The sequence below is a fragment of the Felis catus genome, chromosome E3, assembly GCF_018350175.1.
Source record: "Felis catus isolate Fca126 chromosome E3, F.catus_Fca126_mat1.0, whole genome shotgun sequence".
Taxonomy (NCBI): domain Eukaryota; kingdom Metazoa; phylum Chordata; class Mammalia; order Carnivora; family Felidae; genus Felis; species Felis catus.
The window spans coordinates 6179631-6197690 of record NC_058383.1 but is presented as its reverse complement, the minus strand read 5'-3'; the positions used below and the strand labels follow the sequence as shown (position 1 = coordinate 6197690).

General features: G+C 46.9%; 1 protein-coding gene and 1 long non-coding RNA gene across 17 annotated transcripts in view; one reads left to right on the top strand and one right to left on the bottom strand.

Moving 5' to 3' along the window:
* Nucleotides 1-18060, bottom strand: part of TRRAP (transformation/transcription domain associated protein) — a 113308-nt gene that overhangs the window by 52569 nt on the left and 42679 nt on the right. For 9 of the 14 annotated variants that reach the window (XM_023246566.2, XM_023246564.2, XM_023246571.2 and 6 more), the window contains exons 28-40: nt 16449-16545; nt 14394-14515; nt 13884-14054; nt 9980-10048; nt 7613-7666; nt 7462-7482; nt 5651-5770; nt 5286-5405; nt 4722-4886; nt 4446-4627; nt 4078-4276; nt 3492-3620; nt 1049-1315 (exon numbers count right to left, since the gene is read on the bottom strand). In XM_023246566.2, the coding sequence (XP_023102334.1) occupies nt 1049-1315; nt 3492-3620; nt 4078-4276; nt 4446-4627; nt 4722-4886; nt 5286-5405; nt 5651-5770; nt 7462-7482; nt 7613-7666; nt 9980-10048; nt 13884-14054; nt 14394-14515; nt 16449-16545 (1716 nt within the window). The remainder of the gene's footprint in view (nt 1-1048; nt 1316-3491; nt 3621-4077; nt 4277-4445; nt 4628-4721; nt 4887-5285; nt 5406-5650; nt 5771-7461; nt 7483-7612; nt 7667-9979; nt 10049-13883; nt 14055-14393; nt 14516-16448; nt 16546-18060) is intronic. The other 5 variants (XM_023246573.2, XM_023246576.2, XM_023246575.2 and 2 more) reach the window with 2 other exon arrangements.
* Nucleotides 5769-17815, top strand: LOC111558240. Of its 3 annotated transcripts, none has more exons than XR_006591301.1 (5): nt 5769-10464; nt 10827-10925; nt 15079-15208; nt 16050-16218; nt 16785-17815. It is a non-coding gene; the product is annotated as an uncharacterized LOC111558240 (long non-coding RNA). The 3 variants fall into 3 exon arrangements; XR_006591300.1 differs by having other exon boundaries at nt 16046-16218; XR_006591299.1 differs by lacking the exon at nt 15079-15208 and having other exon boundaries at nt 16046-16218.

The following is an 18060-nucleotide window of genomic DNA, read 5'->3' as shown; positions in this document are numbered from 1 at the left end:
TCCCACTTCGTGCCCGTGCTGGGCCAGGGTGGAGCACGCAGAGGAAGACCTGGCTCCTTACAGGGACTCTGTCTCGCGTAACTCATGGGAAGTTAGCTGATGTACAGGGATCATTTCTTTCACCACAGCGTGACACGAGTAAAAGGGACTGCCCTCGGCGGCAGTCTTAGAAAAGCGCGAGAGGTGACGTCCTGACGTTAAGTAAGGTCACGACACGAAGACCACCTGAGGGGTACGGAAGATGGAGGGGGCAGGGCAGGTGCTGGAGATCAACAGGACTCGCCCACGCCCCGACCGGGAACTAGAGGGCATCGCAGATGGTCCCTGCGTCTCTGGCTGGGAGAGCAGCGCCCCAGAGACGTGCCTGTGGGAGGTGACGACGGAGGGGCCGCTGGCTTTGTGGTCTGGGGTGTAACACCTCAGAGGTCACAAGACGAAGTGGTCAGAGGAAAACAATCAGGAGTGACCGCACAGAAGAGGACAAGGACGATCGCTTAGGCAACATTAATGGGACAAACTGAGCACTAAAGTGTACTACCGCATTTAATTCTTACAGAGACAACACTAAACTCAGGGTCACAAACTTGCGACTGCAAAACAGAAACTCAAACCCAGGGCGGTCTGGCGTCAAGGCCTAACCCCTCCGGGGACTCGGAGAAGGGTGTTCATCGTTGGCAGAGGATCAGTACGGGATGAGGGCTCTAGAGTGCCTAGTGTCTGTAGCTAAGGAACGGGCTGGGCCCTTGCAGAATGGTTTCAGTGGACCAGCAGATCGGAAGCCAGGTTACAACGTGCAGAGGAGCAGGAGACAGGCAAAGGAGACGCTTTGCTGTTTCAGCAGCAAGGCCGCAGAGGGACGACGGAGCACAGCAGTAACTGCGGAGCGGGGGACACAGTGAGTGGTCATGGGAGGGTTCACGGTGTTTGTAACACGGCAGAAACCAGCTATTTTTAAACATTGCCGGGAAGGACAACAGCAAAGGAGGCTACCACTGTGGAGGGGGGGTGGGGCGCAGTGAAGGGGGGATGGGAGGGCGCCCCGCGGTACCTGAAGGACGATCTTCTTGTGTATGGCAAACTTGGCAATGATGTGCGCCAGGAGCAAGTGTCCGCTGTATTTGCAGGCCGGGTCCACGCAGGCCTTGGACAGCAGGCAGGGCCACGCGAAGGTCATGAGGCGGCGCAGCTTGCTGTTGCGGTTCTTGTTGTTGTCGTGGATGTGGTGCGGGGCGTGCTCCACCAGCAGCGTGGCGTACTGTAAGAGGTAGATCCTCAGCGAGTCCAGCATGTCCGCCTGCTTCTCCGGGTCCAGCACCTGCGGGCGAGACCAGCAGAACGGAGCTCGGGTCCAGTCCTGAGCCGTGTCACCAACCAAGGGCCACACGACAGGTTTACACCTTCAAACACACACGCACGAGCGCGCTCCTAAACACACACACACACACACACACACACGCGCGCGCGCGCGCATGGCATCTACAACATCAAGCTTTACAACAAGAGAACCAACGAGGTCATGCCCATTTTCCCGTTATGTGTGCGGATCAGAAACTCCCGGAACGAATTTCACTGACGAAGGGCGGGCTTACAAGTCTGAACACAGTGGGTGAAGGACCTTCAGGGGAAAAGGAGGGCCTCTTCTTTAGGACGAGATTTCTTTTTTCCTTTTTTTTTTTTTTTAATTTTTTAAAAAAATTATTTATTTTTGAGAGAGAAGACAGAGCATGATCTGGGGTGGGCAGAGAGAGAGGGAGACACAGAATCCAAAGCAGGGTCCAGGCTCGAAATCACGAACCATGAGATCATAACCTGAGCCAAAGTTGAACACTTAACCAACTGAGCCACCCAGGTGCCCCTGTTTCTTTTTTTTTTTTTTAATATTTCTTTATTTTGAGAGTGAGCAAGCACATGAGAGCGGGGCAGGGGCAGAGAGAGAGGGAGAGAGAGAATCCTAAGCAGGGACGCAGAGCTCGATCCCATGAACCATGAGATCACGACCTGAGCCTAAATCAAGAGTCAGACACTTAACTGGCTGAGCCACCCAGGTGCCCCAAGGGCAGAGTTTCTTAATTTCCAAGTAGTTGAGATTTTTTGCCTAGTCCTTATTTTGCAGTATTATAGTAAGAAAATGCTACCTGGAAAACAAATCTCTAAAGAAATTGTTACAGTTTTCTGTCATCAAGTATCGGACACATTTCTGTTTTATGAATATGAGAAAACATGTCCACCCCGAGGAATACCCCGCAGGTCTCTACTGAATCAAGTGCGCTGACTCTCCATTCCAGGCCTAACTACGTTTTCTCCCAGAAAGTTCTGAAAGGCTGAAGTCTTCCACCACAACTGTGTTTTTACTGGGGTTCCTCTGGCTCCCCGAGTCCCCTCTCCCCTGGACCTGCTGCTTCCCGGCAGCCTCTCCCGGGGCCCCCACCTGCCCGGTGCCACTAACCCTCACCTGACCTCGAAATCCCAACTCCTCACTTGTGCTGAGTCAGCAGCATCTGACCCAAAAGACAGTCTAGAGAAGGCAGCACAAGAGAAGGGGCCGCATCTGAGGCACCATCTCCCCCAGTTGCCCGGAATGAGGCAAGTGTCAATACGGGGACCCAAAACAATTCCTTGGGCTCAGCTCTCATCCCTAGAGAGAGCGGAGGTGGGGTGAAAACTGCAGGAAGGACGCCCGTCTTCAGGAACCAGTAAACTGCCAATGGGAACAGTCCCCTCCACTTGGGCCCCAGGACGGAACGGTGATGGAAGGAGTGAGAAAACTGGGTTCTCCTAAAGGGCGTTCAGACAACACCCTGCAGAGGAATGCCCATTGGTCACTGCACTCCAACAAACCACGTGTATACAGAACGCTCTACCAGCCTGCAGGTGAACACAGCACCTGCAGGCAAAGTTCAAAGGCCAAGCCAGCACAGGACAGCCGAGGCACCAAGAGGAACGCCGGGGAGCCATTTCTCAAACACGTCACTCAGGAAAACCTCTCTAGCACAAACCGGAAACGCTACTGTAAACATACAGAGACCTAACACCTAAGGTAACCTCAGACATCCCTGCTGTCACACTGGTCTCGTTAACTTGACAATAAGGGTCACGGTGGCAACTAGATCTGGTCTGTTTCCACTGACTTTTAGTAGATTCTTTTGCAAAAGTGAAGACAAAAACCATGTGTCAAGACTCTAACCAGCGAGAGGGATTTTTACAAAACAACTCCAACATCTAACTGTTCACTGACATATGTTCCGTTTCTCACTGGAATCTATTTGTGTGGAAAGTCAGTTCATTCTGAAGCGTCCTCAAAAAAATGCACTGCATTCTAATACGACCAACGCAATTCTATAAACCAATGCCAACTGTGGAAGATTAGAACCTTAGGGAAATAAGCTTATTTCAGCGAACCCATCATACAAAACACGCATGCACACACACTCACACGTTCTCTCTCATCTACTACGTTGCTTTTCATGCCAAAGCACTGATAGTGACACCACCTTGGTTATAAACACACTGGTGATGCTCTCTGGGTTATCGCCTTCTGGGTTGGGAGGTCCTAGGAGCTGCTCCCCGTCTCCCTTCTCAAAGCTGTATAAGAAAGCAGGATTCAAGATATGCTGCAGAACCTACAAGAAAACGTAAACATGAAGGAGGAGGAAAACAATGCTGTGCTCCGTGCTCTTTAGTTCTTCAACAAGGTGGGTAGGGCCCCCAGGGTTTGCTTGGACACTGAACCCGTGAAGCGAGATCTCAGTCAAGGGTGTGACCCATCACCTGACTTTGACTCAAGCAGTCAGCAAGAAAGGTGGGTCAAAACAGGAGGAAAAGCGACTTGAGTCTGTCTACTCTTCTCGTGTCAAACGAAGCATTTACTAAAGACAAGGACTCCGACAACCTACTTTGCAACACTGGCTCACTCTGGACCCGCCGGAAGTTTTTCAACAGCGGCATCTTCCTCGCCAACAGTCCAGAGTCTAGTTAAGTGTCCGCGGAGACACAGCAGAACACAAACAGTGCCCCTGGTTCCCTAGAAAATTAGCCCCGACGCCCATGGCAAAACCACAGCCTAACCGTGAGACTCACCTTGGCTTTCAGTTCATCTCCAAAGTTGGGGTCGCTGAAGTCCACAAAACGGAAAAACAGGGCACGCTTTTGAGCGATGCTGTAGTTTTTGGGAATCTCTTCCTCCATGTACTCTTTCAGGAACGTCATGTTGCAGAGAAAACGACCGGTAAAGGCCCGGAGCAGCTGGAAGAGCAATTCTATGTCTCCATAATTCCTTCTGCAGGGTCAAATGAGAGAACAGGCTATGTTACGGCTGCTTTCGCGACGACGTGGGTGCACGTGGCCAGTGGACCACGGCTAAGCACAAATTCCCAGAGGGGCTCCGGTGTAGCTTACTGGGGGGAGGGAACAAGTCACTGGACAGAAAGCACAACGGATGCACCCACTTGCAGTAATTCAGCAGACAGTAGGCCAGCAGCTTGGGCTCCTTCCAATTGGTGGCAGCCATATTCTCCTTCCGGTGTCTCTCTTGAAAGGTCTCGCTAACCCACACACGCCTCAACTGGCTCACCAGAGAATGCTGATTGGCCAGCCAGGAGTCATCGTTTTTAACTATAATACTTATGATCTGTGAAAGAAGCGACAATTAGGGAACTGGCAGGGTTCTCCAAGCATCCCACCTGAACTTTGAAGATTTCAGGTGTCTGGTGAGGAGACGCTACCTTGATGGCCTGAAACTGGAGGTCCAGGCGCAGGGTGCTGGTGCTGGGTGAGCCAGGGCGCACGGCGGTCTGGGGGCCACCGGGCAGCAGCAGGGTGATGAACCTGTTGGGGTTAGCGGCCAGCACATCTCGCAGAGGTCTGGCATCTTTGTGTTTTAAAAAACTCTGAAAACAGAACAAACAAGCTATTTTAAGCCAGTCAGGGCTCACAAAGGGTTTAGATGAATGAGCGCTATGGTTCTTTCCCAATCTGTCTAGGCAGGCTAAAAAGCTGCTATAACCACCCTTTTAACAAAAAGCTCCTTAGCGGTAACGATACTTCGTGACTGTGGACTCCATAATCCTAGCAGTTCATTCATTTGTTAACACCACCCAAATCCTACAGACAGGGGTTCCTTGGCCCACACTTTCCACGTACGCGACAATGAGGTTTCTAACACTTGGATACGTTACAGAAAAAGAAAAGCAGGGCACTGAACAACGAAGTATGAGTTTCGGATTGCAGAGCACACCGGCCAACAGGAATGTGCAGGGACACTGGACCCCAGCTCCCCGTGTGCCTACCATAAACATTCTGCTCCACTGGGGATCGTTCAGTGTGGCTTCCATCATGAACAGCTCCACCGTCTGCGAGGGGTGCCGAGTCAAGAACTTGATGAGAGGCTCTCTGAATGGACTGCCGGCCTAGAAAACATGTGGGTGAAATAGCATCCTCTCAGGGCTTGAAGCTTCTTAGGTCCACCGACCTACCATGGCAGGAGAATGCATTTGTCCCTCCTCGTAACCGGAGCGTGCAACAGTCACAAGCGAATACTAGCACGGAACATCTTTGTGCTGTTAGAGTACCCCATCTAAGATATGACGAAGTGAAAACGTCACAAGCCAACAGATGGTGGAAGAATCAGAATTAACCCCAATTTGACCATTACCTCAATCAACATAGCCCGTTCTGTTTTCATCACCACCTCTAACAAAGGCTTGACGAGAGTCTGAGGTGCAGCTGGGATCAGATGAAAAAGGTTTATAATTGCCGAACAAATTTTCATTTCCTAGTGAAGAAACCCAGAAATTACAAAACAGGCCGATTAATTTTGCCAGCCAGAGATCTCAACATCACTACAGACCCTACAATGGTCTAGCTACATTCGCAAGGCTAGCCACCAGAAGCAAAGAATTAACATGTAAAAAGCCACAATTTACCAATGTCAGATTACTGCTGTGGCCCAAGGAAACTAACTGCCCTTGGCCTTCAGATTTCATCTGTCAACGGAGGGAAGAGGGAGCTGTGTACCTGATGTGATTGTGCTGTGTCTGTTTTCAAGAGCATGGGCAAGTGCTGGACGTGACCTGACAGGTTGCTACGCTAGAGCCTCATGGAGGAGGGAACGAGCAAGCCTGTGGCCAGGGGAGCGTGACATCACGGGGTCTGCTCTGCTGTGACATCACGGGGTCTTCCCAATACACTAAGTTCTGAGGGCACAGACTTCTTTTGTCCTCAAAACTTAGCATGAGAAAAGCCTTCAAAAAATCCTTAAGTATTTATCCTGAAAGTTGAACATGAACGTAAATAAACAACTGACCACGGTACTAAAAATATTCGTCAACCAGACCTACAGATGAGGCTGACAGATGGCTCTATGGAATCGTACAAAGAATGTGAAATGCCAAGATTTCTGCACTTTTCCAGGTGCTGACAGCTCAGTGGTCAATCGCTCTCAGTCCCACTTTCCGTGTTCAGTGTTAGCTCCCACAGTTTTTATCCGCAATTCAGAGATTCCACGTGGCCAGAAGTACGGCCACGGAAGGGAAGACTCCCTGATGTACACCCCCCCCGCACCGTGTGCAGTAGGACGTCCGTTACTCTAAGCGCAGTAAAATGGGGATGATAAACACCCGTCAGGAGGGGCCCCATCCCAAGAGCGTCTGACATACCTCCGCAAATGCCTTGACAAACCACAAGGCCAACAGTGAGATGGGGAAGAAACGAGAAAACATGGCTCAGTGTCACCCCACCTCACCTGTAGAGTTCTCCGCTGCCGAATTCCCCAGAACACAGAGCAAGGTCTACTCTGAAATTGCAACATTCTAAGAATGGTACTTTCGTATTGTGGTTTACGTTTTCCAAGCGCGGGCACAAAATCACTTCTTTTGGTCTCCACAGCATCGCCGGAAGCCAGGACTGACAGATGCTATCATTCCCATTTTACAGCAGAGGGAAAGCTCAGGGTTCTGACTGTCCAAAGTCACGGTGTCGGGGACTACGTCAGTGTGGTGTGCGTGAGCGAGAAATGCGGGGGGACGAGACACGGAGGGGCAGGGAGGTTTTAAACTCCAGGCAGGCAGCCAGGCACTCAGGTGTGTGCAAGAAAACAGCTCCTCTCAGTCTCTAGCAGGGGTGATGTTCTTTGTGTAGTTTCCTCCCAAGAGGCTGTTAGATGTAGGAGTTCATACCACCATTATGAGAGCAAAACCCGGCTGAATCTTAAACGGTGTTGACATATTGCGATTCTAACATATAGAAACCAGAGAACTTGGACTCTTGCTTTAAAACGTCCTAATAGGTAACATGCGTGGCATCCGGACAGTTCACAGCAACGGTACTGATACAACTCCGCCACAGACAGACAATACGGCTCACTGCACTCCAAGGCACAACGCACTCCGTCCACCACAGAACCACAAATCACAGCAAAACCAAATACGACAACACCCCCTCCTGGGCCTCCACTGAGATTCTCACCTCTACCCCTTCCATGGCAGGCTGAACCAAAACAAAAATTACAGCATGAAAAAAGGCAACAAAAAGGTAAAAAGAACAGAAAAGAAAAGAAAATATAAACCGTTCTTCACAATGCAAGTCATAAACTGACTTTTAATAGGGTTGTTCTCACCTCAAACTGACAGAATGGAGACAAGGAACATCTCCCGCACTCGGAAATGCTTTCCTGAGGATGGGGAGGAAAATCATCTTTTTTTTCTATTTATGTTATTTACATAAAAACTTCCCATATACTCATACACAGTAAGGATTATTGGGGGAAACAAGACAGTAAAGACAATGATGAAAAAGCACAATAATTAACAAATGCTCAACAGCAAAAAAAGCACACTTTCCACCCTTCAGATGTCAAAATAGAGCCCTTCAGAGAGTGTAGAATGGAGCATATCCCTTCCTTAAATCAAATTTGAAAAGCAGGAATTTTGGAACTCTTGCCCAGGGGGAGAAACTGTCAGACCCAGTTGTGTGCAAATGCACTTAAATATCTGTTTCTATTCAGAGTAAGTTTTCACGTGCAGCGCTGTCATTAAAGAACTTTTCTTTGTCTTTCCCAGCTGTAGCCAGGAGAGTGCCAGGTGGTTTAGCCCCATCAGCCGGTCACGGTGACACAGCCCCCACGCCCAGAAGAACGCACAGCTACCTGGGTCACTTTGCCAAGTGAAGCCATGCATGCCAACACAGACACAGCTCCACAAGCGGTTGTGAGTTCTCCCCTGGGGGGGTTCGATGTTCAAATGGGAAACCTTTCTCCACACGGTGCTAGTGCAAAGCTCTGATCATCAGGGTACACCCAGTGTTATAAATAGTCAACTATTTATATTTAACATGTCTTCCGTTAGAGGTTCTCCATTATGTAATTATTATTTGGGGATTCAACCCAATGGGGACAACCTATGTTCTGAGATCCATTCCCAATCGTGAACAACATCCATAAAAAATGATCAGAGTTCAAGAACAGAAAGGTGGCTTGGCCCTGGGCTGAGGTGAGGAAACCGTGGGCACGCTGCAGGTAGACCCCAAACACCATGGCCTGAGGCCGCACCTGCAGAGCTGGGTGTTCCCAGGCCTGCCAGGAGCACGCTCCCAGGATGGATGGTCACCATGTTTCCCACGGGAGCTGGAGGATCTCCCGAGGCCCACAGCTCCGCCCCCTGCCCACTGCCCCATCCAACGAGCCCTCCAAATGACTTCCGTCAAACTTTATGGAATCTTTCTGATCTAATGGAAGTAATTCACCTGCCCCTTAGGTTTTTAAACGTTTATTCTAGAATCGTGTGCTTCGGGGAATTAACAGCCTATTATAAAACAAATATAAAAAATTGAGAGCAAAAATACCTAGCAGATTGAGAGATGGGGAGGAAAAACAATAGAGGCACCCGTACCTACTCCCAAGAGTTTAGGCTTTTAAAACCCACTCTGCTCTCCCCCACCAAGAGTTCCTGATATTCCCCTGTGTATACTGATAACAAACCTTCAAAGAGGTTATTATGGTGGTATTAACGCTCCTAGAAAGTTTGGAATCCTGGATTAGTTTTGCTCAGCTGGCTGTTTAGAAGCAGCAGGAATCAAGACTTACATAAACAAAACACCTTGACACAGAATGGTCAAAACAAAGCATAATAAAGCCAAAAAAAAAAAAAAAATTCAAGTTGGGATGAAACACAGCATCCAACAAACAGGCACAGAATACAGAAAGCCACGTTGATCACGCCTCTGAAGAGCTCTAGCATTCCCTCCTTAGGACACTGCCGTACAATTTCACCAGGTGTAACAGGAACTTAGGGAAAACATGATCCTACCGATAGGACAGTCATCAACTTAAAAAATATTTGAGAAGAATATTAACATATACAAATTAGATTCAAAACAGCAAGAACCGTTATTTTTAAGAGCAAAGTCTTAGAATGACTAACGTCAGACATGTAAAAATATTTAACTTAAAGTCATAAAAATGTGTTTCGAAGTACTGGCCATTTGATTTTTGGCAAATAGCTGGGGTGGAGGATTGAGACCCATAAACATACACACCAGTACTTATGTGATGCTTTACTGCATTATCCTTACTGTTTCAAGTCCTAAAATCTATACTTAGTTTTACGAGGCAATGATGATGGAAAGCAATGGAAAACAACAGCTGAGGAATGCACCACCATGCAAACAGCAGCTGCCAAGAACAGTCTAGAAAATACACTTTAAAGCAAGACTAGAATTAAAAGACTAACATTTCAAGCTTCCCAGAATTCTCATCAATGAAAATGTCATATTAAAGCGAACAAGAGATTTTAAAGAAACATAAAAAGGAATGTTCAATCATCCAGAAAAATAAAGGCAAAACGTAATGCTAATAAAATATGGTCAACAGTTCCTATAGACTAGATTTCTGACCGGCGTCTTAATTAAAAGCACTGCTCTGACACTAACACTGGGAACAGCAGTGCCGGGCACAGCTGCCCTGCCCAGAAGCGAAGAAGTCACTCACGTTTCCGTCGCTCCTCTGGCCCCCTTTATGGGTGAGGACCACCACTTCCATCCACTTTCGTAGATGTTGCTGTTGAAAAAAAAAACACATTCTTAAACATTTTTGCCTCACACAGGATCATTTCAAGGCCTTGCTGTTCTTAGGCGGAAGTTCATATGTAACCATGAATTTCCGTCATATTCAATGTGAGGACAGCAGCATTCATGTTTGAAATGGCCCAACCACTGAACTGGAGAAGAGAGCAGGTGGCATTTGCGTCACTTCTAGAAGGCTGAGTTTACGCTGGTAGAGTGGAAAACGTCCCGAAACCCGGCCATTCTGACATTGGGATTTTACTGCTACCCTCTCACTACCACGTCCCTTTGCCCTGAAGCTGTTCATGAGCACCTCAAGGAGCCAGGCGCCAGGCGAGGCACCCTGTGGAGAAGGAACAAGCGGACATCATCCCTCCTTGTTCCGGCTTCAATTCCGGTGGGGAGAATAAGGTAAAATACACAGGTGCCTGCCATGAACAGTCACGGCAAGGGGTTGTCAAAGAGGGACAGGCATCAGCCAGATAAGGGGGTCAAGGTCAGGGAGGGCCCTGCTGAGGCAGACACTCCAGAAGCACAAGGGAAGAGCACACCAGGCAGAGGAGAGGAGAGATAAAGGCCCTGAAGCCACGAATAATGTCTGGCTGAGCAGGAAGGGGCACAAGGTGGGTGGGGGGGGGGTGGGCTGGGAGATGATCATGGATCCCATCTAGTCAGAGGCTGTACAACTAGTGCAAATACGGAGCAATTCTATTCTGTGCAGGGCAAGGGCAACCTTTGTGAGCTAATAATAAGATTCTGTGTTCTGCGGCAAGAGCTCGAGAAGAGGGATCCCCGAGCCTGGTGCAACTCTGGCCCGGCCTGGGCGTATGGCGGCCAGCCTCCCAGCCACAGTGGCCGGCAAAACCTGGCAGGTAAGCACTCAGAACCTATAGCTAAAAGCCCAAGAGCATCCAAATAACTCAACTATCTTCACTGTCCCACACTGTCCAAACTTGTCCTTCAAACACTGATGCCCTGCGGGGAATTAACTAGCTGTTTTAAAGGAGACTCCGGGATAAAAGAGGCTTGGGGACGGATGATATGAATACACCTAAACACTTACAGAGCCAGTGCTCCCAAGAACAGGCAGTGAGAAACACAAAAATACACATACTTTCAAAGAAATTAAATACACTAAGCTAACAACATTCTGCCAGTAAAATTCCTGGAAAGATACTAATCACCAAAATTTTTAAGGTGGTTATCATGAATGCCTATCCTACACACTGAGGTGTCTTCGCTCGTAAAATTATACCGAGGGCTTGAGCCGTTTGCCTCAAAAGCGGATTATGTGTGGCAAGACGAAGGCTCAGTGATGGAACGCGGCTCTGAAGAACATACACAGAAGGGCAAATGTGTCTGTCCTAGACCAGCGTACCAGCCCTGCCCGAGAGCAGCAGGCACGGGCACATCAGGAGACCCATGCCGGGAACATGAAAGCAGAGTTGGCACGGACGCAGGCTGGTCTCTGGCAAGGTGGGCGTCAGATGAACACGGCCACACCAACAGCAGCTTCAGTCTTTCTTTATCCAAGTACATCAACACTCTCTGCTCCTAGAGAAATTTCCACCATTCTGAAAGCAGCTGTAATGCCAGAGCAGGGGGAGGGGTGATCCCCTACACAAACCAGAAACACAAGCCCACGGATTTGACTTCCGGGAAAAAGACTCCGGGCCTAAGTCAGGAACTACAGGCTGTGAGGTAGTAAGTCTCTTCACGCTGTTCTAAGAGGTCTGGGTAGTGATGTTCACCAAATGAATTCTCAGCTCACAGCAAATCTGAAGGATCAGACTGGCTGTAAAGCAACCAATGGATCACAGACACATTGCTTCCTGCAGGCCTGCAAAAGCAGCGAAAGAGGACAGCTGAGCAGTGAGAGAAATACAGAGACGCTGAGGATACGCACGGATCTCACACACAAGTGTGCCAAGAGCTGTGACGTGATGCAAGATAAAGAGCGTATCTGATGTGCTCTCGTTAGGAGGCGATACGACTTCATTTACTGGAACCACATCTGTGAATGTCTGTACGGACGTAAACTGGTAGGGGGGTGTGTGTTACGCTTGGAAGCTTAACGGGAAGGCAGCTTCCAATCTGGAAAATGTATTTCCATGTAATACCCTGTTTCCCAGTTCTACTCCAATAGGGCAGCAGCTACAATTTTTAGGACCAACCGTAATGCTACCAATTCCCAGGTAGGTGTTTTGGTGATTGTTCGCTGTTTCGGGGTCTGCAGATATGAAGAAACCACACATGAGGTAAAAGCTGTGTGGTCCTCACACATCTGCACCCCACACACGCTCTATCTGTACCCGTCTACTCCTGTCTACGGCTGCGGAAAACCTGTGCCAAAACCAAAACGAATACCTTCAATATTTTGAGGTATCTAAATGGTCAAAGGCTACTTAAGAAAGAAGATGCCAAGTACATGCACATTTGCAGCAATGTGCCACGAAACCCGAAGTTATTTGCAACCGTCTACTTTCCAGGAGCAAAACTGAACATATACGAAAGTTAATAGTTGAACCTCCTTCAAATGCTTATGCTTCAAATTTAAACAGGGTCAAACAGGTATTTTTATTTGCATAATTATTTCCTTGGTATTTCTAAAAACCCAAAATATGGGGCGCCTGGGTGGCGCAGTCGGTTAAGCGTCCGACTTCAGCCAGGTCACGATCTCGCGGTCCGTGAGTTCGAGCCCCGCGTCAGGCTCTGGGCTGATGGCTCAGAGCCTGGAGCCTGTTTCCGATTCTGTGTCTCCCTCTCTCTCTGCCCCTCCCCCGTTCATGCTCTGTCTCTCTCTGTCCCAAAAATAAAATAAAAATGTTGAAAAAAAAAAAAATTTAAAAACCCAAAATACTTCAAAAGTTCTTACACCTGTTCCACTGTATCACTGTCTACGTAAAAGCAGAAGACTGGGAACAACCTAGATATTCCTCAGCAGGGGAACAGTGAGACAAATTAGGGCACGTCCACGTAAGGGAATAGGAGAAAGGAGTAGAAGAAAGAAGCACTTCATGTTCTCATCTGAAATGATAAGTCGTAAAAAAAAAGTAACAACTGTGTATACGTTGTGCTTCCTTTTGAGGGAAACAAAAGAATATACCTATGTCCTATTATGAGTATAAAACATCTCTAAGGGACATACAGGAAACTGTTAACACAGGAACCGGAGGCGGCCACTAGAGGACAGGAACGAGGGGGGTCTTTCACAATAACCCTTTCTTGTTTTTTCTTAATGTCTGTCTGTCTGTCTGTCTATCTATCTATCTATCTATTTATTTACAAAATCGAGAAGATATTCATTTGGTACTTATTTATGTTTTAAATGTTTATTTATTTTTGAGAGAGACAAAGTGAGAACACAAGGAGGGGAGGGGCAGAGAGAGAGGGAGACACGGAATCCGAAGCAGGCTCCAGGCTCTGAGCTGTCAGCACAGAGCCCGGATGCAGGGCTCGAACCTACGAACCGTAATATCGTGTGACCTGGGCCAAAGTAAGACACTCAACCGACTGAGCCACCCAGGCACCCCAATGTCTATTTATTTTTGAGAGAAAGAACACGCATGCATGCAAGCAGGGGAGGGGGAGGGAGAGAGGGAGAGAGAACCCCAAGGAGGCTCTGCGTGATCAGTTTGAAGCCTGACAAGGGGCTCGAACTCACGAATGGTGAGATCATGACCTGAGCTGAAATCAAGAGTTGGGTGCTCAACAACCCAGGTGCCTCCCCCTTTCATGCTTTTTGAATTTTAAACCACGTATATGTATTACTTAAAAAAAATAACTTAAAATTTCAGGCCGATTAGAGAGTATTTATGCATTTGGCTTACCATCATCTGATCACAAAATTTATCATTGAAGGAGTTTGGGAAGAGCCTGGTAACTGAAGTGAGACGATTCACGACATTCAGTGTCAGGCTTCGATAATCCCCCAGCATCATCAACAAAGGCCGCATATGTGTATGGATTTGATCCACTTCTATGGTAGCACCTTCCAAAAACTATTAAAAAAAAAAAAAAGGTTACAAATGAAAACAGTTAACAAAATATACTTTAAAACAGAATGAGCTCACTCAGCTCTAGCAACAAGTGTGTGTCTTCCTTGGAAAATGGAATATTAACCATATACGTTCTGGAAGTTTATGATGAAATGAACGTGACTGCTCATTACTATTTATTATTTTAAAAGGCTCATGAGGACCATGAAACAAATAGAGACGTTATCAGAGTGCAGTGTGTACGAAACAGAGACTTCCAGGCACACAAAACGAGGTGAACAGGATGAACCTAAAGGCAGAACTCACACCCATGTGTGCGCACACACACACGCACTCACTCACCTTTCTCATACAGGCTTCTCCAGCCTCCTGCAGCTCACTATTCGTGGAATTCAGGGCCTTGAAGAGGGCAGCGATGATCTTCTCCCTGGACTGAGGAAGGTAGTTGCAGGCAGCAAGCGCATCTTTAGGGAGACAGATCAATACAATTTCATTATTAACCTGAAAATTATATGAATAATTTCCTTGTCTAAAGGCTCTTACCAATCAACACAAACTATGAATCACTGAACCACCTCCCAAGTGTCCGACCTCAAGAAAGACAAAGGAATACATGGTCTTCTAGCTCACGTACATGTTCAGGGTTATCTAGGAGGGAAGTCAACAGCCTGTCAGAAAGGCCATGATAAATATTACCCGGTCCAGATAGAAGGAAGAAGGGCTGGAGGGGGAAAAGAGGGAGTGTGCACTGACACCACTTCCCCCATCCTCACATGGGGTGAGAGCATGGCTGAGTGTAAGCAGACGCATGCTGAATTGACAGAGGGCTGGCCCTGAACCCTAGTGGTGAAGGGAACACACACACACAGCCCGACTTCTCTTCCACTATCCATGTCTGACCAGGCAGCCTCCTCCCATCTTGGGGAGTTAAAGGCTGTGAAAATGCAAATATTCATAGAAAAGGGGACACACATTAATCCCACATGTTAGCTGAGAGATAACATCCAAGAGTAATGCCTGTTATTAGCCAACAGGAATGAAAAGCATGCAGAGAAAGCAATCCCGACACAAGCAAAGATTCCAACCGTGGCTGCGGAGCACCCCCCTCGCTCCCACCTGCTGTGTCATCCACACCCCAGCCCCTTGCTCAAACGCAGGTATAATGGTCTGCCTCTTACCTCCTCTATCCCTAACTCAAGGAAGGTTCTGGCAATGTTTTATTAGCAACGTAAAACCCAACAGAGCAAGAGAAAAAGTCAACTAAAAAAAAAACTCGTACTGGGTATTTATATATCAAAAAAGAAAATGAAAGGAAGGAAGGAAGGAAGGAAGGAAGGAAGGAAGGAAGGAAGGAAGGAAGGAAGGAAGGAAGGAAAAGAAGGGGGGGGGACCATGCTTCTAAGTGAGAATTCAAAGGAGTAAAAATTCAACAGTGTAACTGACGTTCCTCACAAAAGCCTAGAGGTGGCAGGAGTCTCAAATGCTATGGAGCCACTGAGAAGCCTATACAGGTTGTAGTAAATCTTACTGTATACTCTGATTTGGGTGCAAATGGCAATATATGAAAGCTATGACAATACTTTTTTCTTCTTTTTAATGTTTTTTTATTTATTTTTGAGACGGAGAAAGACAGAGCATGAGCAGGGGAGGGGCAGAGAGAGAGAGGGAGACACAAATCCGAAGCAGGCTCCAGGCTCTGAGCTGTCAGCGCAGAGACTGACAGGGGCTCAAACTCACGGATTGTGAGATCATGACCTGACCTGAAATTGGTCGCTTAACTGACGGAGCCACCCAGTTGCCCCCAGAGCTATGACAATTCTTAAACCAGAGTATCAGAGTCATGACAGAACTACAGAATAGAGAGTTAATTATTATAGGGTAAAATGCATCATTTATAAGAGTAAAAAATTATTTAAATCCTAACAATTGATATAATCTATTGACATTATGTAGTTTCACAAATACTTGTTTTTTGTTTTTTGCTTTTTTTGAAGAAAGGCAGACTGCCACGTGCAGCGCCTCATTTGGATGTGTCTGGAGTCTTGGAAGCTTGACTACCCTACGTTCTCCTACAAACACAAGTTTTTTGATTCCACCTTAAAAAAGATCAAAAAAAAAAAAAAAAACCCAAGGAAAAATAAGATAAAAACAGAGAAGGCGGCAAACCGTAAGAGATTCTTAAATATAGAGAACTGGGGGTTACTGGAGGGGCAGTGGGTGGGGGATGGGCTAAATGGGTGATGGGCATTAAGGAGGGCACTTGTTGGTTCTACTCCTGCAACCAATACGCCACTGCACGTTAACTAACTTGAATTCAAATAAATAAATTTAAAAAAACAGAAAAAGCCACTGTCTCCCTGCATCTTCATACTCATGACTTAATTTGGATTAACTTACTCAACGCTGCAATTCGCAGAGGTACGAGTGACGGAAGGCTTTTGTAACAAGGCAGCTTTGTTAAAGCGGAGTCCTCAGCCTCACATAAATTTAACAGCTGTGAAAGATACAATAATTTTAGCCTGCTCTTCCTGTCAAGACACAATAACCTTGAGAATAACAGAACACAGCAATCTTACACACACACACCACAATCAACGAACTAAATTCAAATCCTAGAGAATTTAATACCAAATGGGACTGAGTTTCCTTCTAAAGCAAACTCAGTCAGCCTCAGTAGTGAAATGAGACATTTTCTCACCCACTCTGATACCGTAACCTTTTTTCTCTACACAGGGGACCACGTGAACTGCAGATATCATGGTGGCAGGTACATCTTCCTCCTTATTCAGAGCTGCTTCCCCATGCCTCGGGCCAGTGCTCGACAATCGTGTGTGCTCTATAATTCAGCATTTCAGTGGTGATACTTGTTTGCCCCCCCTCCAAGTACAGAAAAGTGCATAAAGAAAGAAGTTGAAAGTCACTGGGAATACCATTAGTCAGAGATTCCTGTAGCTATGTTTTATGTTTCTGGACATTTTATCACAAGCCAGTATATATTTATACGTCTAATACCTAAAATACCACATATGTGGTTCTACTACTATTTTCCCCTTCTATTTACATCTTAACAAAACAGTACTAACTTTACCGTTTTTTCCTTAAAGATTCCTACCTAGTAAAAGATTTAAAACAGCAAAAAAAGGACAGAGAGTAGAAAGCACTTCAAGCCACCACCCTATTCCACTCCATCAGTACTACTCTCCTCATATAAAACACATGTGTGCACACACACATACAGACAACTGTATCTGTATCTACATCTAGACAGAGTGAGTTCCGAACATGACATGTACCAGAATCACCCGGGAAGCTGGGGGAAGCTTGCAGATGGTAGATTTGCAGGTCTGACCCCAAACTTCCAGGGAAAGGACTCCAGAGTCTGTATTTTTCAAAAGATCCTCACATGTTTTGATGCAGCTGGTACACTGATTAGCACTTGGGAAACCAGACACATTTCCTGAGATTTATCTCCCAGCACTACTTAAGGATCTGGTCTTAAGCTCGGTGAGGCATTTTCCACATGGGTTAAAACACATCTACCTGGATCCACCAAAAGGAAACTTCCTCCCATCCTCTGGTGGCTCTCCTAGAACCTTGGACAGGTCATATGAGCATCGACTCTTACACAAGGGACGCAACAAGGTATAAAAGATCAAAGCTAGACCACGTGATCATACAATCCTATGTCCAAGCAAATACATGGGACTTAAAAACTCAAGAGGCAAATTTTTCATACCTGGAAATTCAAACGTAGTGTGGACTGAGAAAACTTGCTTATGACCTTTGCCTCAGTTTACTCTGACAATGCCTCCAGAGTATGATTCAGGTCTTAAAAAAGATCAGTCTAGAGACTGATCCCCAGACCAACATTGTATCCTAAGAATTAATGCTTAGAATTTGACTGTATCTATAGTTCAATTTGTTTCTCACTGTCTAATGTCACCCCATACTGGGATGTTTACAGCGACAAACACTTGTTAAGATGCCATCTGCCACTGCCCAAGATGAG